Source organism: Felis catus, chromosome A1 (assembly GCF_018350175.1).
Source record: "Felis catus isolate Fca126 chromosome A1, F.catus_Fca126_mat1.0, whole genome shotgun sequence".
Taxonomy (NCBI): Eukaryota; Metazoa; Chordata; class Mammalia; order Carnivora; family Felidae; genus Felis; species Felis catus.
This window is the reverse complement of record NC_058368.1, coordinates 108,499,830-108,524,710: the sequence shown is the minus strand read 5'-3', so window position 1 is coordinate 108,524,710 and position 24,881 is coordinate 108,499,830. Positions and strand designations below refer to the sequence as shown.

Below are 24,881 nucleotides of genomic sequence, written 5' to 3'. Positions count from 1 at the left end.
AAGGTATGGTTCACGTCCAAAATTTCTTTGTTGATTTTCTGTCTGGATGAACTATTTGTTGTTGAAAGTAGTCCTTTACTAATTATTGCATCATTGTCTCTTCCGATCTGTTAGTATTTGACAAATGAATCTGTTTAGGTTCTCTGGTGTTGAGTGCATGATTGTTATATGTTGTGTCTTCTTGATGAATTGCTCCTTTTATCATTATATGACCATTTTTGTCTCCTGTTACTCTTTTTAGTTTAAAGTCTTCTTTCTGATATAAGTATAGCTATTCCTGCTCTTTTCTGATTTCCATTTACCTGGAGTATCTTATTCTGTCCCTTCATATTGAGCCTATATCATCCTTAAAACTGAAGTGAGTCTCTGGCTTGTTTTTCATTCATTGAGCCACTCTGTATGGAGTCCGGATTACTTCTCATTTTAGTTTAGTTGAAGAATAGGAAATGTACTTTCTCTTTTCTCTAATTTGCTTCTAGAAGCTATATCTGGAAGTAAAATGTTGACTGCATTTCCATGTTATTTTCCGTTCTGTAGTGCCATGCTGAGTTAGCACCTGTATGTTGTGGTCTTTAATTTTCAGGTCCCCTGTAGAATTAACTCTGCAATCAGGACTGGCCTAGGTAAGCCGTGGTGGAGTACAAGGATACTACAAGTTGTTAATGCCAGGATTAGGGTAGTGAACCTGATATGTCATATGCAAATACCTTCTCTCATTCTTTTGGTTGCCTTTTAGTTTTGCTGCTTGTTTCCATCACTGTGCAGAAGCTTTGTATCTTGATGAGGTCCCAGTAGTTCATTTTTGCTTTTATTCCCTTTGCTTCCGGAGACATGTCAAGGAAGAAGTTGCTGCAGCTGAAGTCAAAGAAGTTGCTGCCTTTTTTCTCCTCTAGGATTTTGATGGTTTCCTGTCTCACCTTTAGGATTTTCATCTAATTTGAATTTATTTTTGTGTATAGTGTAAGAAAGTGGTCCAGTTTCATTCTTCTGTATGTCCCTGTCCAGTTTTACCAACACCATTTGCTGAAGAGACTGTCTTTTTTCCATTGGATACTCTTTCCTGCTTTGTGGAAGATTAGTTGGCCATGTATTGTGGGTCTTTTTCTGGGTTCTCTATTCTGTTCCATTGATGTGAAAAGATGCTCAACATCACTCATCATTAGGGAAATACAAATCAAAACCATAATGAGATACCATCTCACACCTGTCAGAATGGCTAAAATTAATTCAGGAAACAACAGATGTTGTCAAGGATGCAGAGAAAGGGGAACCCTTTTGTACTGTTGGTAGGAATGCAAACTGGTGCAGCCACTGTGGAAAACAGTATGGAGGTTCCTCAAAAAATTAAAAACAGACCTACCCTACGACTCAGCAATTGTACTGCTAGCAATCTATGCAAAGGATACAAAAGTGCTGATTTGAAGGGACATAGGCACCCCGATGTTTATAGCAGCACTATCAACAGTAGCTAAATCACAGAAGAAGCCCAAATGTCCATCAACTGACAGATGGATAATGAAGATGTGGTGTGTGTGCGTGCGCGCGCGCACACACACACACATAGGAATATTACTCAGCATTGAAAAAGAATGGAATCTTGCCATTTGCAACAACGTGGATGGAACTAGAGGGTATTATGCTAAGTGAAATAAGAGAAGGACAGATGTTATGATTTCACTCATATGTGGAATTTGAGAAACATGACAGATGAACATAGGGGAAGGGAAGGAAAAATAAGATAAAAACAGACGGAAGCAAGCCATAAGAGACTCTTAAATACAGAGAACAAACTTAGGGTTGCTGGAGGGGAGTTGGGTGAGTGGGGGCATGGGCTAAAAGGGTGATGGGCATTAAGGAGGGCACTTTTTGGGAAGAGCACTGGGTGTCATATGTAAGAGATGAATTACTAGGTTCTTTTACTCCTGAAGCCAAGACTACACTGTATGTTAACCTACTTGGATTAAAAAAAAATGGAATAGTAAAGCTGAAACAGAGGCACATATGATATCAGATTCTTGGACTACCTGCCAGACCTAGTAAATGAAGAACTGGGGCTAGGATGAGATGTTAGTGGACCACAGTGATGGATTCTGCAGGGACCATATCAGAACTCTGGCTAGCAAGGGTCTGAGGGATACCCAAAGTCAGAAGCAACAGGAGGTAGTAAGGAGTTTACTCAAAACTAGAAAAATTTTCAAAAGATTCCATTAATTGTAAATGTTCCTAAAGACTTTTCAGGTGTTTTATTAGCTAAGGTTCTAATACCTGTAGCTCTTTATTAGCTTTTCTTTTAGGAAGGAAGGAAAAGGAAAGATGTATTTCACTGTATTTTGGATGCTTAAAAAATACTGATGATAAAAGTGCTAATTTTTAAGAATTAAACACTAAAGTAGAAATTAGAGATCCTATATTGGAATCACTGGTTTTAGCTGTAGTCTTCTCACTTTCTTCATGTTTTCTAATTTTTTATTGATGGTTCTTAGGACAGATACTTTGTACTAAAAGCATAAAGTAATTTTATTTCTATTATTCTGAGTTATTTATGGACAGGAGTAATACAGTTCATTTATAATGTGTGAACTGAAGATATTTTTTGTATATTTGGTGGATTCTTTTTCCTTTTTTGTCTTTTTTTCCTGCCAGAAGTTTCAAAACTAATGTCAGGTCCAAGATATGAGGGGAAACTTTACAATTTAAATTTGGGTCAGTAATCTTTTTTCTGTAAAGGCCTTAATAGTAAATAATTTTAGCTTTGTAGGCCAGACAGTATGTCTGGTTTCTTAGCTCTACCATTGTAACATTAAAACAGCCATACACAGTACATATATGAATGGGCATGGCTGTGTTCCAGTAAAACTTTGTTTACAAAAACAGGCAGCAGGCTGGATTTAGCCCTCAACGTATAGTTTGCCACCCCCTGATCTAAATGATTAGGTACTTTATAGTCCTATTATGAATACTTAAAACTTAAAAAACTGTTAGACGCTTTAAATTTCATTGTATAAAATGAATTTGCAGTTTATTGTTTCTCTTCCCTTAGGCTGCAAGACAGTCTTGAATTCATCAATCAAGACAACAGTACATTGAAGGCTGATAGTAACACAGTTATTAATGGACTACTTGGAAATATAGGTAAATTATTCCTTTGGTTTTATAAGTTTTAAATAAGGTTAACACTATAACAGGGATTTGCACTTACTTCTTAATAATGTAGATCTTTTATAAGACCGCAGAGTTTGACATACTAGAAGTGGAAAAGGCATTTAAATTGCAAATATGTATAACATTTGTATTATTTGAAAACATAATTTTTATATATTTGAGTATTTATTTTGTATATGAAAAAAGAAAACTTAAAGATATATCTGATTATCTGATTTTTTTGTTTTTAACTTTGATGCATCTTTGAAAGGCACTGTTACTGATATAAAAAGTCTTTACCAGCTTTTTGGAATATTTCAGCTGAGGAAGACTATTATTATATTTTGTCCCTTGTCTCTTCCCTAACCATAGAAGTAATTTTAAAATGGTGCTCATTTTGTGACCTGAATTCACATAAATGGGCAGATATTCAAATGTGATGTTCCTTAAGAGATTTATTAAAGTAACAGCTTATTTAATAATTCAGATAGTTGATTCTTATTGTTATTTAATTTCAACAGACTGTTCCTAAAATTTCTTGCCATTTGTTTTACCCTAGAAAGCTCATCTGAGTTGCTGCTGGCCATATTTCTGGTGCATAAAATATTATAGTATCCCAGAATGTGGACAGCATTTAGACTAGGAGAAATATTTCTCTTACTCTCTATTTAGTGAGAATTTTTATTTGGAATTAATTTTAATAAATATTAGTTATATATGTAAGTAGAAAAGTTTTTCTTCCAACTTGAACCGTATCGTATTCTATTATTTTTCATAATTCCTGTTTATTCAAATGAGCAACCATTTATTTAGCACATAGTATGGGCTAGTTACAGTGAAAGGCATGTACTTTAGACAGTTTGCATATTTTTTAGAAAGATAGAGTAGTTCTGCTTTTTCTTAACTCACTTGATTATTTTATTGGTTTTAAGAAAGTAAAAATGTGACAGGGAAATAAATGAATCTTTTTTCCTTATGATTTGACACTTTTCAAAGCTTAAGATGTTAATTAAAAGCTGTTTATTTTAATAATACAAATCTATTATCACTTATAAATGGTAAATTACCTTATAGATGCTAGATATACTCATCTTCTCTGTTTTAACGTAGGATAGGAAATTAATCCATTTAACAAAGTATAGACTTTAAATAATGAGTGACTTTAACTTGCACATTTATAATTGTGAATTAAGGATATTTGAGGACCATCTCTTATTTTCTTTACATTTTTAGTTAATCAACAAATACTTACCAAGCACCTATTACCTGCTAAGGACTCTGCTAGGCCCTAAGGATACAGTGGTAAACCAGACACTATTCCTGCCTCAACGTATTTGGTAATTATAGTTAGTGGGAATCACACAAATAATACAACAATTACAGTATACTACAGTTAATTTTTGGACATGTTAAAGAGCACGTGTGGTAGAAATGAGGAGAAGTACCTAATTCAGTCCTAGAGAGTCCCAGAAGATTTCCTTGAAGAAGTGAGACTTAACCTTGAAGGATTAGCCTTATGTTTAGATAGAAATGTTCTAGGAAAAAGCATAATAGTATTTGCAAAGGCCTAGGAGCAAGAGATGATGGCATGAAGAAAGGATGTGTATAAATCAGTGTTGATGGAGCCAAGAATAGGAGTAAAGGAGGTTAAATCAAGAAGTAGGAGGTAGATCACAGAAGGCACTGTGGGACTTACTGAGCAATTTGGATATAGGTTGCAAGCAGTTGGGTAGCAATGAGGGTATGTATGTTAGTTTGGGTGCTCCACCTGTTTTTTAACAGGTGCCAAGACATGATTAAATATGCAAGGATATTATTAGGGGAAATGACTATGTGAGAGAAAAAGAGGAAAGAACTGGGAAAGGTTGAGAAAGCCCTCAGATTGTGATACAAATGTTGACCCCAAATGAAAGAGAATAGAAGATGAAATGGAAGTGTCCTATCCTACCATGCAATCCAAGAAAGGTTTGGTAAGGCCATTGACAAGTCTTTGAGTCAAAGTTTGGTGTCAAAAGTGACCCACGTATTGCCAAAATGTGCCTGTCTTACTATTCCTCCTGTGTTCAGTTACTGACTAGGAGCAGCCTATGGGATATGTGGCCTTGCTCAAACATCACAATAGATTTCAGAATGCAGTAGCTTGAGGTACTTAGTCAATTATAGTCCTTATAGCTGGAGGTCTTTGCAATGTATTCTCAAGGCCACCACAGAGGAGTTGTCAGGATACAGAAATATGATTGGATTAGATTTATATCTGTAAGAGTATTGATTGCAGTGGGAAAGGATTCAAGTGAACCGATGGGATTGAAGAAAAGATCTGTATAAGAAGGCTGCTTATGATAATCCAAGTGACAGAGAAGGAGACCTAGAGTAAGATTGTGCCAGTGAGGTCGAGTGTTTTTGAGGGGTTCATTATGGGAAATAGAGTAGATAGGACTTGACTTGGTAATTAGATGGAGTGGGGGAGGAAAAAGGAGGAAGCAAGGGTGGCACTTTGCTATCTGGTTGTATAAATGCTTGGGTATTAGTGCCATTTATTGGAAGAAATTAAGAATTGGTGATTTTAGGTTTAGGTATATTGGAATGGAGGTATTGGTTGAGTGTTCAAGTAAAGATATCCATTATGGTTATTAGTTAGTAGATGTAGTGGTAGATGCTGTAACATAAAAATCCATGGATGTATAATAACTTTAAAGCAGTAGGGGTTTTTTTTCAGCCATGTGGAGTTCTAAAGGGTGTTCATCATTGATTAACAGTTTTTCTCCAAGCAATGTTTTAGAGTTCCTTCCTTCTTAGAATTCTACCTTCTTCACTGTGTGGTTTCCAAGGTTGTGCTCAGCTGCACTAAGCCAGTGGAAAGGAATTGAGAATGGAAGAGGCACTCGATTTCATAATTAACCTCAGCCTGAATGTGATATACATCGGTTTTGTTGACATTCCATTAGTGGTAACTAATCACATGGCCTAACATACGTATAAGGAGATTTGAGAAATATGATCCCTAGCTGGGCAGCTGCTTCCCACAAACTACTTGATACAGTAGAAGGGAGAACACAGTTCTTTGTTAGACAGTTAGCTGTGTCTGCCATGAATTATGAATCATTAGCATGTAAATGGTAAGTAAAAGCATGAGAATGAATGAGATGACCTAGGAACTGTTAAAGAATGACAAGGCAAGATTGTTGAAGATGAAACCCTGGGAAATGCTGAGTTAAAGACAGAGTAGGTGAAGAGAAACACATAAAGAAGATTAAGAAAAAAACTTAGTATGTTATCATTATAAACTGTGAGGGGAAAGTTCAAAGTGTAATTTAACATCACATATGCTATAAGGTAATATAAGATAGTATGGACTGCATTAATCAATAAGAAGGCTTTTAGTGGCCTACTTGAGCAGTTTCAGTGGGGAGAATAGAAGCCAGAGTTGAGGAGAGACTCAGAGGTTAGACTTTTTTCCAAGATTTAATTAGTGACTCTTTTTGGTCTCAAGACCCCTTTACACACTTAGAAATTATTGAGGACCACAGAGAGTTTTTGTTTTTGTGGGTTACGTTTGTTGATATATACTGTATTAAAAATTGAAACGATTTTTAAACATTTATTAATTTATTAAAAAATACTAACATCCTTTTTCATGTTAATGTAAATATGTTGTGAAATGATTATTTTCCAAGTAAAATTAATGAAGAACAGTGGCATTGTTTTACATTTTTGCAAATCTCTTTAATTTCTGGCTTAATAGAATATTGCCTGTATTCTCCTATCTGCTTCAACGTTCATTCTCTTGTAATATGTTGTTTTAGTTGAAGTGTATTAAGAAAATCTAGTTTTACACAGACTCCCTGAAAGGTTGCAGGGACCCAAGGAGTCCTTAGGCCACATTTTAAGAACTATTGAACTATTATATAGGATTAGATATATGGAGAGTAATTTTGTCTGTGTTTAAATGTTGATGGAATAGATTATAAGGAGGGTAAGGTTAGAGATAGAAGTGGTACTTACTCGGTAAAGCAAGGTTTTTGAAGGTACTATCTGACATAGTAGAATTTGCTTTGGAAGGGAGGGAGGAGCTTCCCAGGATTTTTCACTGAATAAGTTCCTAGCACACAGTAAGATTTGAATAATGTTTCCTGTTGTTACTGCACTGGCATCAAGGAGGCAGGTGGGTCAGTGTTTGATTAAGTTTGGAGATAAGGGGGTAGGAAAGGAAGAGTTCCTGTCTGGTGAAATCCGTGTGTGTGCACACATACGCATCTGCATCTGCATACTTGTGAGAGACGAAGTCGCATATCCTGAGAGTAAGGAAGGAGGTGCTAGGTAGAGAAGGAGTTTAAAGACATTAGGTAAGTTTTGAAGTGACTAGAGAAGGATTGCCTTCATATGCACTATAATTTTAGAAATTTTTGTTATAGAAAAATATCTATTAGCAAATTTGAAAAATACATTTGTTTCTTTTTAGAACAGAAAGCCCCCTATTCTTTCCTAGGTAAACCTCCTAGGTGACTCTTTAGGCCATCTTGATTAACCATAACAGGTGACTCAGCTGCTTGCTTCCCGGCTATAATGTTGCCCCTTTGGGGTCTTTAGACACTGTTATCTTCATTTGGTCCAGTGTGTGGCGGCCATGCTTTGTGGACAGCTGGGAGTCTGGCCCTAATGGGTGCGTTGGTGTTCCTCCTTCCATTGTGGCTGACCCTTGGGTTAGGAACTTTGGTTTCTTCCAAAGTTAGTTACTTTGTAGCTTTACTAGGTTAGGGAAAAAACAAGTTTCATACCTGTTTTGCCAGTAAATCTCTTTTCTGCTTTGTTGTATGTTGTGTTCTCTTTCTTCAGCCAAGCACTTAGGTGGTTTTCTCCTTATGACAGTGGCAGGAGAATGCTGTAGTCTTAAAACTGACTTTTTAAAAGATAAATTTATTTGGCAAATATCACATTTTATAGATAACGTTACTGTGTTTTTTTGAATCTTTAAAAACATTGTTTTAGGTTAGAAAAGGTTGAACATTTAAAAAACTTTACCTTGTATAGTGGAAGGTTATTTTTATTATTATATATACAGATTTATTAGTAAACAGGCATGAAATTGTTACGTTTGACATCAGCTGTTACCAGAAGAAAACCATCCTGTTTGGAAGAAGGGAACCCTGTTTGAATTATTCTTACTTAGTTTAAAAGTTTCCATCCATATCTCTTGCTGTGCGTTTGTGCTGCCTAAGCTCACCCTTTATTCCTGACGCTTTATGGCTTCTCTAACAGCCTTCTTTCATATGTATTTTACGTTTTTGCCATGTAGGTCTTTCACAGTTCTGCAGCCCCAGGCGGGCATTCTCTGAACAGGGTCCGCTCCGCCTGATCAGGAGCGCCTCTTTCTTTGCAGGTTTGCGATGTGCTGTGTGGGTAGACTAGTTGGTGTGCCCCAGTGGCTAGAATCTGTAGTTTAGCTGTGGAAACAAGAGAGTAGATAAATGCATTTGGGGAGGGTGTAGTTAAGAAAACATTTTTGAGCTGAGAACTTAATTCCTTTTCACTGAATATGTTCTTAAAAGTTTCCAGAAACTTTCAGCTATCAGTGGAATTGACATTTTCATGAAACTTTAGTTTGTTATTTCATATCTCATTATGTAATAAAGATTTTAACTTTAGAATCCTAAACCAAATTTTACTATGAACATTATTTCTTATAATAACAGCTAGAATTTCTGATTTGACACTCTCTTGTTTCCATGGTTGAGTAGCTTTTGTACTCATAGTTCACCAATTGCAGAAAATATCCTATCTTATTATTTTAAAATTTCTGATCTACATTATTTCATAAGAACGATTTTTCTTGGAGCTAAGATTTAGATGAACAAGCACCATTATATTGATCTGTAAAAGGTGTATGTGAGTGTATTTGTTTATATCATTACATTGATGATTATAGTGTATGTTCATGCCTCTGTATTCAGGGAGTTGTATCTGACTTCTTGTTTTAATTAATATTTATATTCCTTATAAATATGAGGCAGGAACAGTACAAATTTATTACAGAAAATTTGTAAAATAGGCAAAAAAATATATATTAGCCATTGTGTCAGCTAGAATTAATCTTTACAAAAAACAAAATTGGGATCATACTATTCCAGTTGTTTTCTTAAAATTTTTATTATGAAGAAATTTTAAACATACATTAATATAGGCAGAATAGTAAAGCAAACCATTGTATACCCATCACTTACTGCCAGGACCATCATTCTTATTGTTTAGTAGCATGCTTTTTGGTCATTTAAAAGTGTATTGTGAATATCTTCCTTTTAGTCTTCCTTTGCTTCTTTAGATACTGTATCATTTTCATATTATATTTCAAATCTTCACATAGATCTCAAAGCTTGTTCAACTGAGTACTAGCTCTTGGTGTTGGGTTTGTGCCATGCTATTGAAAAATATAAAGGAATGCAATAAGATAAGCATGATTTCATTTGCTATATACAAGGAACGGCATCACCCTGAATAGCAGTATGTGTTATAACAGACAGTTTTGTCTTAATTCACAGTTCACAGCAATCCAATGGACATGCCTGGAAGAGAGCTGAATGAAGACAGAGACAGTGGCATAGCACGCTCTGGTAATGCCATGTTTATGTATCAGTCTAGTTTTTTTTTCAGATCACTATTAGTCAGCATTGATTTTTATTTTTGCCTTTATCATCCAATTTAATGCACATAGTTTGTTAGTGTTGAGATTAACCTTATAAGAGAATTGTGGCAACAGAGAGAAATATTTTTATTTTGTTTTATTTTATTTTGTTTTGTTTTATTATTAATTTATTTAATTTTAGAGAGAAAGAGTGCACGAGCTGGGGAGAGGGGCAGAGGGAGGGAGAATGCCAAGCAGGCTCCACACTCAGCATGGAGCCTCATGCTGGGGCTCAGTCCCACAGCCCTGGGTTCATGACCTGAGCTGAAATCAAGAGTTGGGTGATCAACTAACTGAGCCACCCAGATGCCCTGAGAAATACTTTAAATTTAGAATTTTCATGTTTACTGTGACATGTACCTGGTGGAGTACCACCTGAATGAATGCACATTGGTTTAGGCTTAGCCATTACACGAAAAAAAATATTAATCAAGAGACTCCTTAAATAGCATAGTAGAAAAAATACATTTGCTCATATCTGCTTGCTGTTAACTAGAGTTTTAAGTTTCAGACTGTCTCTTGCCCAGAAAAGCTTAGGCATTTTGAACAATGCTATACATACTGTTTTCAAATATGGACTGACAAACTTCGGTCTGACAAACTTTTATTGCAATATGTTAGAGATGAAAAAAAAAAAGAAAGCTCACATTCTACCTTTGAGGATCACAGAATCTACTGAGAAAGGAGTCAGGAAAATTGTCCTACATTGTGTGATATGTTCTGTGATAGACCTGAGCAAAGAGGTTTGGAAAATGGGAACGTAACTTAGCCTGGGCCAGCAGCAGGGGGCCAGTAATGCTTTGCAGAGAGATAATACTTGAGTTGTATCTTGAGAAGTGGGAGTTACCCAGCCTAAGGCATGATATAAGTAAGGGCTTTCCAGGTAAAAGGAAAAGTGTTTGTCAGGGCCCAGAGTTAGAATAAATGAAAAGAGTATCTTAGGCTTGCATTATTGTAAGGTATGAGAAACTTTATTCACTGTAGTCTGTCCCTATGAGCTGTCACGTTATACGGTTTTGCTGTCTAAATTGTTTATAATTCAGTTTTGAGTATAGATGGGAAGTCCAAACTTACCAATATTATAATCTCTAGGTATGAATTAGAATAACATGGTTTCCAAAAAAAAAAAAAAAAAACAAAGTTCACACAACTGAACTCTACTATGAGACTCTTATGAAGCCTAGAGAAAGGTTTATTTATGCAACTATATTTGAAAAACACAACAAAATGAAAAACTCAATACCTCTTTTGACAGACAGCTAGAGTTGAGGACCGCTTCTCTAATATGAAAAATCTTCATCTTTCAAATAATCTCACCTTTCCTTTCTCTTTCTTTCTTTCTTTCTTTCTTTCTTTCTTTCTTTCTTTCACAGAAAGTAGGATTTCTTGGTGGGCATGAATAGGAAGAGGGCAATGCCAAGTTTTTCTTGAGTGCAGACCCTACCATTTGTCCAAGGGGCTATGATTAGGGATATATTTGATCCCATAGCCATCTGGGATGAGCCACTTTTCAGCCACTTACCATGCCTTCAAATTCACCTGCATTAAACTTAGTAAAGTCCAACTTCTTGGAAATGCGGATCTTCTGGTGGCCAGAGAACTTGAACTTGGCCCCTTGTAGGACCTCATTCACATGCCCCTTGTTCTGCAGCTTGGTACGATGGACATGATGGCTTGGCCAGTGTGGACCCTGTCCATTCTGCCCAGGGGCTTTCGAAAGATACTCCATATACCTGTCTGGAGCGTAGATTGTAGCTAGCATGATCACCCTTCTTTTCTAATTGAGTTTTTTATTTTTGTTCTTGGGAACTAATCTAGAGTATATTTTCTTTTAATACTCATTGCTTCTGTGTAATCTAGAGATTTTAGTTTTCTCTACTGTGGCAGGAATTTGGTTCTTATTTTATCCAGGTTTCAGAGGTGATAAATTAATTTCTACACTTCATTTTCTTTAGTTTAAATTGAAGGACCAGGCTGGATAGATCTGTAAGACTTGTTCAAGCATTAAATTCACATGCTCCTTTTAAATTAATTGTGTATTTTCTTCTTTTCCCAAAGTAGGGTTATTTTTAATACCAGCATTTGTTAACACATAGCTCTTCCAAATTTAGGTTAGCATTTGATTTTTCATTGAAGCCATACCCAAGTTAGTTATACATACCCAATCTAGACTACAAAGTTTTAGAATACAATGATAAAAATGTGGTCTTTTGAAGAAAGTAGTTTAGAATTAATGCATTGATGGTTCAGATAGTTGTATGGCACATAAAGTTCTTGATCATTAAATTTGTTAGTGAGAATTGAAATGAACAGATCTTCATAATGACAGTCTTAGTTTTCACTCCTGATGTCCAAAATAATATATCATCTGATGTGTCCCTTTTTATAGATGATAATAATACTTGGCAGTTTTTGATTACCTTACAAATTTTTAGCATGTGGTTGTAATCATGAAGATAGGAATATAAAATCTTGCCAAACAAATGCAAGCTCTTAATGTCTTTTCCTCTCTGGAGCCAGTATAGAGAAGGGGAGGATTCATAGCCTAAGGAAAAATGAAGGGTTGTAGCTTTTGGCACTTTTTGGAAAGAGAGGTTTGGGAAGACAATAAACCTCACAATTAGGGGATTGCAGCAATTATAATCATAATGGGTTCTGTTAGAATGTGTCTGTCACCCCTTAGAATGCTCCAGAGAGCAGTCCATAGGATTACTCTTTGGAGCTTATTAGGTATAGTCCTGTTATTAAAAGTGGCCAAACTGGGCATCTGGTGGCTCATTTCATTAAGCTTTTGATTCTTGATTTCAGCTCAGGTCATGGTATCATAGTTTTTGGGTTTGAGCCCAATGTCTGGTTCTGTGCTGATAGTGTGGAGCCTACTTGGGATTATTTCTCCCTCTCTCTCTGTCCCTCCCCCGCTGGTGTGTACTTGAGGGCTCTCTCTCTCTCTCTCTCTCTCTCTCTCTCTCTCTTTCTCTCTCTGGGAAAAAAAAAAAAGTTGCCAAGCATTCAGAAGCGTGACTACCTGTACACAAGCAAATCATGAGTACTGTTGACCCTTCAATAACGCAAGGGTTAGGGGCACCAACCCTCTCCTCTAGCCCTGCACAGTAAGAAAACTTTTGACTCCCTAAAAAAATAATAGCCTTACCAATAACAAAAATAGTCAATTATCATATATTTTACATATTATATGTATTATATACTATATTTTTATAATAAAAAAGCTAGAGGAAAGAACATTTTATTAAGAAAATTAAAAAGAAGAGAAAATACATTTATAATACTATACTATATTTATTGAAAAGAAAATGTATAAGTGGACCTGCACATTTCAAACCCATGTTGTTCAAGGATCAGTAGTATTTTTATTTTATTTTTATTGAAGTATAATTTTAAGTATAGTTGTAATACACAATGTTGCATCCATTGCATCCATTTCAGGTGTACAACATAGTGATTTGACAACTCTAGATGTTACACCATGCTTACCACAAGTGTAGCTACCATCTATCACCATTCAATACTGTTACAGTACGATTGACTTTATTCCCTATGCTGTCCGTTTTATCCTTGTGACTTACTCATTTCATAACTGGAAGCTTGTATCTCCCACTCCTCTTTACCCAACTTGCCCTTCCTATCCAACAGCCTCCCTCTGGCAACCATCACTTTGTTCTCTGTGTTAATGCGTCTCTTTCTGCCTTTTGTTTTTTTAGATTCCACATGTAAGTGAAGTCTTCTGGTATTTGTCTTTCTGTGCCTGACTTATTTCACTTAGCATAATACCATCTAGGTCCATCCACGTTGTCGCAGATGACAAGATCTTACTCTTTTGTATGGTTGAGCAATATTGTATGCATCTTACTTGTTCATTCATCTTTTGATGGACACTTGGGTTGCTTTTATATCTTGGCTATTGTAAATAGTGCTGCTCCTAAACTTAGGAGTGCCTATTTTTAAATTAGTGTTTTTGTTTTCTTTGAGTAAATACCCAATGGTAGAATTAACTGGATCATATGGTATTTCTGTTTTTAGTTTTCTAAGGAGCCTCCATACTGTTTTCCATAGTGGCTGTACCAGTTTGCTTTCCCATTACATGACAGTTCTTTTCTCTCCATATCCTTGTCAACCCTTATTTCTTATCTTTTTGTTTCTAGCCATTGTGACAGGTATAAGATGATGTGCTTTTAAAAGACATCATTAAATGACATTCAGGCACTTATTTTCAAATAAAACTTTTGTTCTTAAAATCTGTCTGCTGCTTTAAAACTGAATTGTATCAAACCAGCAATTGCACTACTAGGTATTTACCCAAAGAATATAAAAATACTAATTCAAAGGGATACTTGCATGTTTATACAATTTACAATGCATGTTTATAGCAGCATTACCTACAATAGCCAAATTATGGAAACAGCCCAAGTATACATCAACTGATAAATGGATACAATATGTGGGGTGTGTGTGTGTGTGTGTGTGTGTGTGTGTGTGTGTGTGTGTATACACATACAATGGGATATTATTCAGCCATAAAAATGAAATCTTGTCATTTGCAAAGACATGGATGGAGCTAGAGAGTATGCTATGTGAAGTAAGTTAGAGAAAGATCAGTATCATTTGATTTCACTCATATGTGGAATTTAAGAAACAAAACAAGTGAACAAGAGGGGAAAAAAAGGGAGAAAAGCAAACCAAGAAACACACTGTTAACTATAGAGAACAAATTGATGCTTAGTGGGGATGGGTTAAATAGGTGATGGAGATTAAGGAATGGCCTTGTGATGAGCAAGAGGTGTTGTATGGGAGTATTCAATCTCTATATATGTGCACCTGAAACTAATATTACACTGCATGTTAACTAGCTAGAATTTAAATACAAACTTTAAGAAAAATGAAATTAAAAAATTTTTTGAAAAATGGAATTGTAGCATATTTCTTTTAATTTAGGGGCTATTTGGCTATGCTTTGGACACTTATGGCCAAAGAGATAATGCTTTGTTTTAAATGAGCCCTTTCTTCTAAAGTGGTGGAGTGAGGGTAAGAATATAAAAAGGGGAATGTCTCAGAGTCTCTTGCCAACACACTATTGGTATATGATTTTTCTGCCCTTAGACTTTGCTCCAACAATGACATTATTTTTTTTAATGGAAATTTTTAAGAAACTCATGAAACAAAATGGAAAATTTGAGTCACTACTGTTAAATTTGTTAAAAAGAAATTTATATTTTTGCTCAGTTTTTATTGACATATTTTTAAATGCTTATACTTGTTTTTATTTTGACTGACAGCATCTCTCAGCAGCTTGCTTATTACACCGTTTCCCTCTCCCAACTCCTCACTTACCCGAAGTTGTGCCAGCAGTTACCAGCGACGTTGGCGACGCAGCCAAACAACAAGTTTGGAGAATGGGGTATTTCCTAGATGGTAAGTTGGAATCTTCACTTTATAATAAAGTAATAAAATTGAATAGTTCCTTAAACACAGTTCTGAAGGCTTTTTTTGTTTTGTTTTTGTTTTTGTTTTTGTTTTTGAGCCTGGGCTTGTATTTTGTGTATTTTAAGCCTTGAAACTTTTAAAATATAATATATTTTAAATTCAAGTTTTAAGTTTTAACCAGTATTAGGCATACAGTTCAGTGTACCTTCACATTGTTTTGCAACCATCATCACTCTTCATGGTTGGAACTTTTTTATCCCTCCAAACTGTACCCATTAAACAGTTAACTCCCTGTTCCTCCTTCCCCTTAGCATCCTGTCATCCTCTGTCGATTTTTTTTTTTTTTTTTTGGTCTCTTTCAATTTGACTACTATAGATACCTCATATAAGTGGTATCATACAATATTTGTCTTTTTATGTGTGGCTGATTTCATTCAGCATGTCTTTAAGGTTCATCTATGTTGTAGAATGTATCAGGATTTTATTTCTTTTTATGGCTGAATGATATTCCATTGTATGTATATATCACATTTTGTTTATTCACTTATCTGTTGATGGACTTTTGGGTGGCTTCCACCTTTTGGTTTTTGCAAGTAATGCTGATATGAACATATGTGTATAAATACCTGTTTGAGTCCCTGCTTTCAATTTTGGGGGTGGGTATACCCAGAAGTGGAATTTTCGGGTGATATGGTAATTCTTTGAATACGCTTTTGAAGAAATGTCATACTGTTTTCTACAGTTGGCATTTTACATTTTTGCCAGTAAGTAGTTATTTTTCTGTTTTTTTGATAATAGCCATCCTAATGGATGTGAAGTGGTATCTTATTGTGATTTCGATTTCCATTTCTCTAATGCAGTAATATTCCCTAATATTGCCTAATGGTTAGTGATATTGAGTATATTTTTATGTGCTTATTGGCCATGTGTCTGTCTTTTGGAGAAATATCTATACAAGTGGTTTGCCCATTTTTTAATTAGGTTGTTTTGTTGTTGTTGAGGTGTAGGAGTTCTTTATATATTCTAATATTATTCCCTTATGAGACATATGGTTGGCAGTAATTTCTCCCATTCCATGGGTGGCCTTTTCATTCTGATATACAGTAGTTTTTAATTTTATGTAGTCCAGTTTATCTTTTTTCTTTTGTTGTCTGTATTTTTGGTGTCATATCCAAGAAATAAATGCCAAATTCAGTGTCATAAATCTTTTACCCTATGTTTTTTCCTAAAAGTTTTGTAATTGTAACTCTTCTGTTTAGGTGTTTGTTCAGTGTACTCCATGTTTTGATATTTCAGTTTTTCATGTTTCTAATCAGACAAGTTAATTCATTCTTGAAAGATTTTTTTTAAGCCTATGTCAAGTACAGCTTAGATTAAACGTAGTATAAAATTAATGTACGTAGTACAACGTAGATTAAATAAAGTTTCTTGTTTTCTGTTTTAGTTACTCCTTTTAGTCCTTGATTTTTTAAATTTTACTCTTGAAATCAGAAGGAGATACAAGTAGATCGTAGAACAGTGAATTATATAAATGACTCTGGTCATTTATAACCTTAAAATTAAGGCATTTTAGGTGGATTATGAATTGGGAATTAACTCCTTTTTTTTAGTGACTTCTAACTAAACAAAAATGTTCCCAATATGACTCTCTGTTAAAATTTTTTATAAAAATGTGAGTATGAAGGAATAGCCAGTAGATTTTTCACAGACAGTTGAGATACATTTTTAGATTTACTTGTTAAAACAGCAGAAGACCTTTAGCATGTATACATTAAATTAGCAAGGAGATGAAATTGTGAATTTAATTATTATTTTTTTAATATTAAAAAAAAACATTTATTTTTAAGGTCTATAGAAGAAAGCTTTAATCTGTCAGATGAAAGCTGTGGCCCTAATCCAGGAATTGTGAGGAAAAAGAAGATTGCAATTGGGGTAATCTTTTCATTATCCAAAGATGAAGATGAAAATAACAAATTTAATGAATTCTTTTTTTCACATTTTCCTCTCTTTGAAAGCCACATGAACAAACTAAAGAGTGCAATAGAACAGGTAAGCATAGTCATGTTGCTGGTTTGTTAATGTCCTTTATTTTCCTCTGAATCTTACTCTCCTGGTTTAGTATTATGTTTATTCATCTGGCAGAAAAACTAACAGCCATGGTGCAAGTACCCTACCAAGTGCTCTGGAGATGCAATATAGACTTCAACTGTTATTAAGGACCTTACTGTCTAATAAATGGTATAAAGTCATTCATTCATTCATTTAATAAATGTTTGAGGGCCCATAATGTGGCAAGCAGTAATCTAGTAACTGAAGATAATATGGGGAAAAAGCAGCACTCTTGATCTCATGAGATAGCAAATAAATTAATAGATAAGATTTTTGATGATAAATACCGTGGACAAAAATAAAACAGGTTTATAAGGAATGTTGGGTGGAGTTATTGCTCATTTTTTATTGGCTAGTCATGAAGGCTCCTGATAAAATGACATTTGGTCCAGAGATATGGAAGAAGTGAGATAGAACTATCTGAGGGAAAAATTTCCCAGGCAGGGGCAAAGGCTTTGTGTCAAGAGTAATCTTGATGCTTGAGCAAAGTAAGGAGGCCAAAGTGGCTGGGTTAGAAGTACGATCAGATTATGTAGGGACTTTTAGGATATCATTGTAAGAGCACTGACATTTACTCTTAAGAAAGATGGGAAACTATTGGAGTTTCAAGCAGAAGAATGACATTATTTATGAGGATTACTCTTATTGCTGGTGGAGAATAGATTTCTAGGGTCAAACGTGGATGTTGCAGTTAGGAGTTTGTTGCAGTGATCCAGGTGAGAGATGGCAGGTACACCAAATTAGTGATCGAATTGGTGAGCAGTGGTTGGATTCTGGATATGTTTTGAAAATTGAGCTAATGAAATTAGCTGATTGACTGAATTAGCTGATGTATGAGAAAGAGAGCAGTTGGCTTGAGATTTTTCATTTAAGCAGTAAGAAGGATGGAGTTGCTAGTACTAAAATGGGAAAGATTAAGATGGAACAGTTTCGGTGGAGGAAAGTCAGCTGATTGTTTGAGATGCCTCCTGGACATTATATGAGTCTAGAGTTTAGGAGAAAGCTCCAGGCTAGACTGTCATCAGTGTATGGATGATCTTTAAAGCCGTGAAACTGAGGGATTAAAAAAAAGTAAAGGAGATCCTAGACTTGATTTGTGTAGCATTTCAACAGTTAAAATCTGAAGAGTTGAGAAAACCCACAGAAGAAACGGGATTGGCCATTCAAGTAATAAGAAGAAACAAGATAGAGTACTTTTTTAGGGGGAGCCAAGTGAAGGAAGTGTTTTAAGAAGGTAGGACTGATCATTTGTATCTCATGCTGCTGCTAGTGTGTATGATAAATTTGTATAAAGTAAGAAAATTGTGAATACAAGATAGAACATAAGAATAACTAAAAAAGAAAGACAAGCAAAGTTGTTAGGAGTCCCTAGGAAAGAAAAATTATTTCCTGTTGAGAAGATGTTTCATTTGGACTACATCTTAAAGCATGTTTATGATTTTTAAATGTAAAGTTTTGAAAATTGGATATCGTAGAATAGCAAGGAAAATAGATATACTTGCCACCCAAAAATAACTATGTAACCTCTTGCTCAAAGTCTTACCCAGGCTATTTCTATATATATTGTACATTTACTTGATTGGTATTGTTATGTGTACATGTTCTTTTTGTTATGTACATATTTTAAAATACCCATCATTGTAGGGGTGCCTGGGTGGTTCAGTTGGTTGAATGTCTGACTCTTGATTTTGGCTCAGGTGATGATCTCATGGGTTCATGAGATCAAGCCCTGCATTGGGCTCTGTGCTGATAGTGAGGAGCCTCCTTGAGATTGTCTCTCTCCCTCTCTCCATGCCCCTCTCCTGCATGTGTGTGTGCATGCATGTTCACGGTCTCAAAATAAATAAACATTTAAAAAATTAAAAAAAAATAAAAACTCATCATTGTAACATACATATTTTTCATGTCATTATAAATCATTCTTAAATATATTTTAGTGGATTTCCTTAAGTAACAATATTTCTATTAGGTTATTTCTTCTTTTTCACAATATAACTACACTGTAGTTAACATCTTGGTGAATTTTTGGAAGACATTCCCAGGAAGTTAAACTAATATATCAGTGGATATAATTAAATTATTAATCCCTTTGATGGTATGTGGAACTAACCACCACTACCATACCAACCAGCCATGGATGGTATGGCTGCAGAATTAATGGAAACCAGATCTCAAAGAATGCTTGCCATAAGTTTTGACTTTGTTGTTAAAGCTATCTCCAAACTGTGCTTTAGAATATTAATTTACCGGTATGTTTTTTAAAAGAGAGTGGAATAAGAGGCTGTAGAGGGGAAGACCAGTAAGAATGATCTAGAAAGCAGAGGATGCATTTCAGTAACTTATCAATGACTGAGGCTCATCTGCCTCTAGAGAGTACACTGATATTTGTTATTCACATGAAGTCTGTCAACTTACTTTTTCAGAAGTTAGACTTTGGTGGCATTTTCTTCAGTTGGCTGCTGTCCCTTTTTTAAAGTATGTTGTTTCCAGAGTCTGTACACATGCATAATATTTAGTTGTGGCTGAACTGACATTTTGGGTTACAGGGAAAATTGTGAAGTTTTGTATAAAACTTGATATATTCAGTCAATATAGAACTCATTAAAGATTACTTTTTAAATGTTTTAATGTTTTGACCATTTTATAACCTAAAGGTGTACATTGCAGTACTTACAGTTGTTTGGATATTTGTTCAAGTTTAACATCTTATTTCTTATTATAGCTAAAAGGTAAAGCTTAATGAATGAATACCTTTATGTAAGGTTTTGTCTCTGGGCACTTTGAGAATTATTTTGAAGCCTGTGCTACCTTTTGAGATCTGTAATGTAATCTTAATACTGTACTGCTGGTAAAATTAATAACAGTGTTCAATTCTAGCTAAAGAATATTCACTTTTTTATAAATTGGGAATCTGTCAACAGGTTGTGAAAACATAAGTAAGTTTTACTTAGTTTTTGGGTATACATGAACATGATTTCTGACCTTAAAGTAGTCTGATTTCTTAAAAAGATGTTTAAAATTTCTTAAATTGATTTTTAATCATAAAAGTGATGCAGAAGTACATTCCCTTTGAAAAAGCCTAAAAAATTACAAGGTTATTTTTGACATCTGTATCCTAATCCGGACCCCCTTTTTGTTCACCTAAAGCAAGGCCTCTCAACCTTGGCTAAATATGTTTTAAGAAAGCAAGTATTACTAATAACTTGTGATATCTTTCAATAGAATCTTGATGTTCTAGGTTTTATAAAAGGTTTACTTAACAAGCCATTATCTGTGAAATATTAGAGGAAGCCATGAGCTGTTGTTACTGAGTTATCATTGTATCTTGTTCTGTTTGTTAAAAAAAAAAAGTAGTTTTATATAATATAGAAACTGTCAATATCATTTTCTCTTTGTATTGATATTCTTTCATTTGACAGTTAGAGTAAAAGATTTAACATTAGAAAATTTTGAATTTTGTTATAATTGTTAATGATCAAGGGTATATACAGTAAAGCCACTGTAAATATATGTGCCTTCTTTACATCTTTCTAGATAAGGTTGATGGAAAAGTGTTGTGGAAATAAGTGACTTTGTCTTTCACTTTTTTTTTCTTCAGTATTTTGCCTGTGATCAGTGTAAGAATTAACTATTTCATTACTTTCAAGGCTATGAAAATGAGCCGGAGATCTGCTGATGCCAGTCAGAGGAGTTTGGCATATAATCGAATAGTTGATGCCCTAAATGAATTCAGGTATGTATTCTCCAGCTTTTCATAATTTAGAGTTGTCTAGCAGTGTACGCAAGATTTATTTAGTTTCTTTAGCTTATTCTAATAAAATTTAATTTTTTGAATTTCTTTGTCCCATGGCCAGATGAGGGTGTATAAATCACTAGGCCAGTGGGGCTTTTATGTTATTAAATGTCAAATGGGCTAGGGATTCAGGCACATTTGGGATTCATCAGTGGGATTGTTTTTAGTACTGAACCATTACACACAGCAAATATGAAGAGGAGATCCTCGTTCCAGCAGAAATGTGCTTTGTCTTCCCTGTTGGGCTCTTAGAGACTGGTCAAGTGTACCACCAGTAGTTATTATCACCAGTAGTTTATGTATCTGTTTTAGAAAAACTGGCTTCATATTTGTTCATTGATGACTGAATGGTCTATATTGGGGCAGGGATCTCCTGGATTGTTGTTTTAAAAGGACTATCACATTTAGAGGGGCGCCTGGGTGGCGCAGTCGGTTAAGCGTCCGACTTCAGACAGGTCACGATCTCACGGTCCGTGAGTTCGAGCCCCGCGTCAGGCTCTGGGCTGATCGCTCGGAGCCTGGAGCCTGTTTCCGATTCTGTGTCTCCCTCTCTCTCTGCCCCTTCCCCGTTCATGCTCTGTCTCTCTCTGTCCCAAAAATAAATAAACGTTGAAAAAAAAATAAAAAAAATAAAAGGACTATCACATTTTGAAGTGAGAACCTGTTTTAGTTTGTTCTATTTCAGGATTGCTATGGTAAACTATAGGCATGTCACACACATACACATATACCCACATACCTTTTGTTAATGGAGATTACTAAGGGGTGGTATATTTAGTAAATTTGACAATAAGAGAAAATCTGTGTTTGTTTTCAACTTTTTTATTCTTCATTTTTCTCTTACTGTGTTAAAAGTAAACCACAGTGGAAGTGAATCTGGTTTCTTTGTTTTTTTAACCTCTCTCAAAATGAGAGACTTAATTGCCTGAACAATCTTTTGTATAATATTTGAAATTGAATTACAGATAAGCATTAAATAGAAAATCATGGTAAAAATAACCTAACTAATATGGAATGTTTTATCATGTTTTGAATTTATTTAAATTGAGTATACTTTATAGCTGTTGTGTAGTAATCATCCACTGGTCTCAGCTGCTGAGAAGGATAAAATTTTCTAGTCATTCATCTTTTATTTACCATAGCTTTTAGGATAAAAGGCATTAAAAGTGAGTTTAAATATCTTCCACTTTTGTTCATTAAATTCAGTGGTTAGGGAATGTGTAGAGAAAAATTAGAGAAATAAATTTCAACCTGTATTCTTTCTTTTTTTGTCTTAGAAGGAAATAACTTGCACAAGTGAAAATTATATTGGAGGTGATAGTTTTACTAATTTATATATATATGTATATATATATACATACATATATATATATATACATACATATATATACACATATACATACATATATATACATATAGACATATACATACATATATATATACACATATATATGTATAAATGGTAACATACTAACATCTGATAGGAACAACCTGTGTCTTAGATCTCAGTTTGATTCTGATGCTTTCTTTGTCTTTTCAGACTGTGTTTATTGTCTTTTAGCAATTTTTTGTTGATACAATATGGTGGTGGCAAGGTGCTGGGAATGGAGGAGGAAGTATTCTATAATCTTGTGGTTTAATCTTAGTTCTTTTTGGTGAGCTTGTTTTTAAGTAATATTTTCATGTAAGAATACAATGAATTGAAATAAAAAATGATTGATTTTGTTAAAACTCAAATTGATTTTGTTTGGAACTTAAAGTATATTAAAAACTTCCAATTAAAAAGAAAAATGCAGTGCTCAGCTGATCACTAGGCAAATGTAACAAAATGTTTCCCAGACTTGTGGAGTTTGAATGAGGAGGTCTAGAGCCTCGCATTTTTATTTCACAATCTGTGTGGAAATTACTAGGTTAAACTGTTTTCAGGGAAAAAAATTACCAAATCTGTACTACTACAATGTTAGGTATATTTGCAAGCCTTCATTGTACAACCATACAGCAACTGCAGCTGTACAGTTCTGAGAAAGGATGTCATACTCCACATTTGAGAATATTATTTTGAAATAATGACTTTCTGGCCTTGGAAATTCTTGAGAGAGATTATGTGTGCTATGGGAGAAGTTCTTTTGTTTTATTGAAACCAAGACATGTTGAACATTGTAACCTGAAATATTATCAGCTGAGTACCATGGTTATTTATACATTTCTCCTGGTTTACGACAGCTTAGCTCTTCACACATTCCCTTGTAGCTCTGGTCATCTCTGTTTACAGAGCTGAAGAATTTTACTCTAACTGCATAACTCAAAGAAATTCTAGAGTGATTTCTCTATGAGAAATCTGTAAAATATGCCTTTGTCATGAATATAAGTGGTTTTCAAGAAATATGAAAAGTTATAATCTTCTCAGTTTCTAAATTTAATCTGTAATTTGCTTGAAAGTTCGCTCAAAGATTCTTAAGAGTTCTGCTTTTCCTGAAGTGGATACTATACCTTTAAAGTAAAAGAAAGGTGCTCTTAATGATTGGGTATTTTGTTAATAATTTTTAAAAATTTTTGTTTCAGTTGAGTTGTTCCGTTGACTTTAGACTGGAATTATTAAAAATATATGTTTGAACAGAACTTTTGCTTATTTGCCTAAACGAATCCTGTAATATTCTTTTTGAGTTTCACATTTTAACTATTACAAGGCAGTGTGAATCTTTGCCCTTACACTAGAAACTGTTTCTTACATTATTGAATTGATAGTTTTTTCTCTGCAGTCACAAGCTTTGTGGAAAAAGGCCAAGAGTCCCTATTTTAGGTCTGAGGAAACTCTGCCATTATCCAGAGGTTACCAGAATAGTAATATTGTCATAAGATTCATTTCTAGTAGAATACTGATCTTGCTCTTTGGTTATAAAAATTTTTATTCAAAACAATTTTAAATACCTGTGAGTTAATTGCTATATTATTGGGTAGTACGAAAGGCCTAGTCTTAGAATTTTAATATTGCCTAGAATTTACAGTATGTATGACTTATATAACCATTGAAAATGTAGGTCATAACTGTATACCTTTTCTTTTGTATTAGTTTGATTATTTTACTTCAGTCACTGTACAGATATGAAAGTCTCTGTAAGTCAGTTAAGCATTCTTACAGAATCTTAAAAATACTTTATAAACTGTTGTAATTTTTGTTAGGTCTATCATTAGTACTTTAATATATACATTTAATCCTTGTTACATACAGATTGTACATTTGTGAATTCACCTACTTGCTGAAATTTATTTATGACCTCAAAATATACTCAGTGTTTTAATGATCATTTGTAACATGTGCAGAACAGTGAAAAAAAATAGAGTAGTCTGATACATTCCTAGATGAGGTTGAACAAGGCATTACTCTGCCTTCTTGTTTCAGCTCTCATTCTATAAACAAGTATCCTTTTTGCATCTATTTAAAGGCACTTTTTTTTTTCATTTTGTGCTTCTTGTTAATGATTTTGCTATTAAAAATCACCCTTGGGGTTCCTGGATTGCTCAGTCGGTTAAGCTTCCAACTTTGGCTCAGGTCATGATCTCACTGTTTGTGGGTTTGAGCCCCACGTCAGGCTCTGTGCTGACAGCTCAGAGCTTGGAGCCTGCTTTGGATTCTGTGTCTCCCTCTCTAACTGCCCCTCTCCTGCTCACATTCTATCTCTTGAAAATAAACCTAAAAAAAAAAAAAAAAATCACCCTCGAGTG

The 24,881-nt window shown here is 34.5% G+C and overlaps 1 protein-coding gene across 3 annotated transcripts in view; it reads left to right on the top strand.

Moving 5' to 3' along the window:
• The window catches only part of FNIP1 (folliculin interacting protein 1), a 146,961-nt gene that overhangs the window by 88,915 nt on the left and 33,165 nt on the right, over positions 1-24,881 (top strand). For 2 of the 3 annotated variants that reach the window (XM_003980742.6, XM_045058679.1), the window contains 6 exons: positions 3,041-3,132; positions 8,435-8,518; positions 9,675-9,746; positions 15,109-15,244; positions 17,104-17,305; positions 21,013-21,098. In XM_003980742.6, the coding sequence (XP_003980791.1) occupies positions 3,041-3,132; positions 8,435-8,518; positions 9,675-9,746; positions 15,109-15,244; positions 17,104-17,305; positions 21,013-21,098 (672 nt within the window). The remainder of the gene's footprint in view (positions 1-3,040; positions 3,133-8,434; positions 8,519-9,674; positions 9,747-15,108; positions 15,245-17,103; positions 17,306-21,012; positions 21,099-24,881) is intronic. The other variant, XM_003980741.6, reaches the window with a different exon arrangement.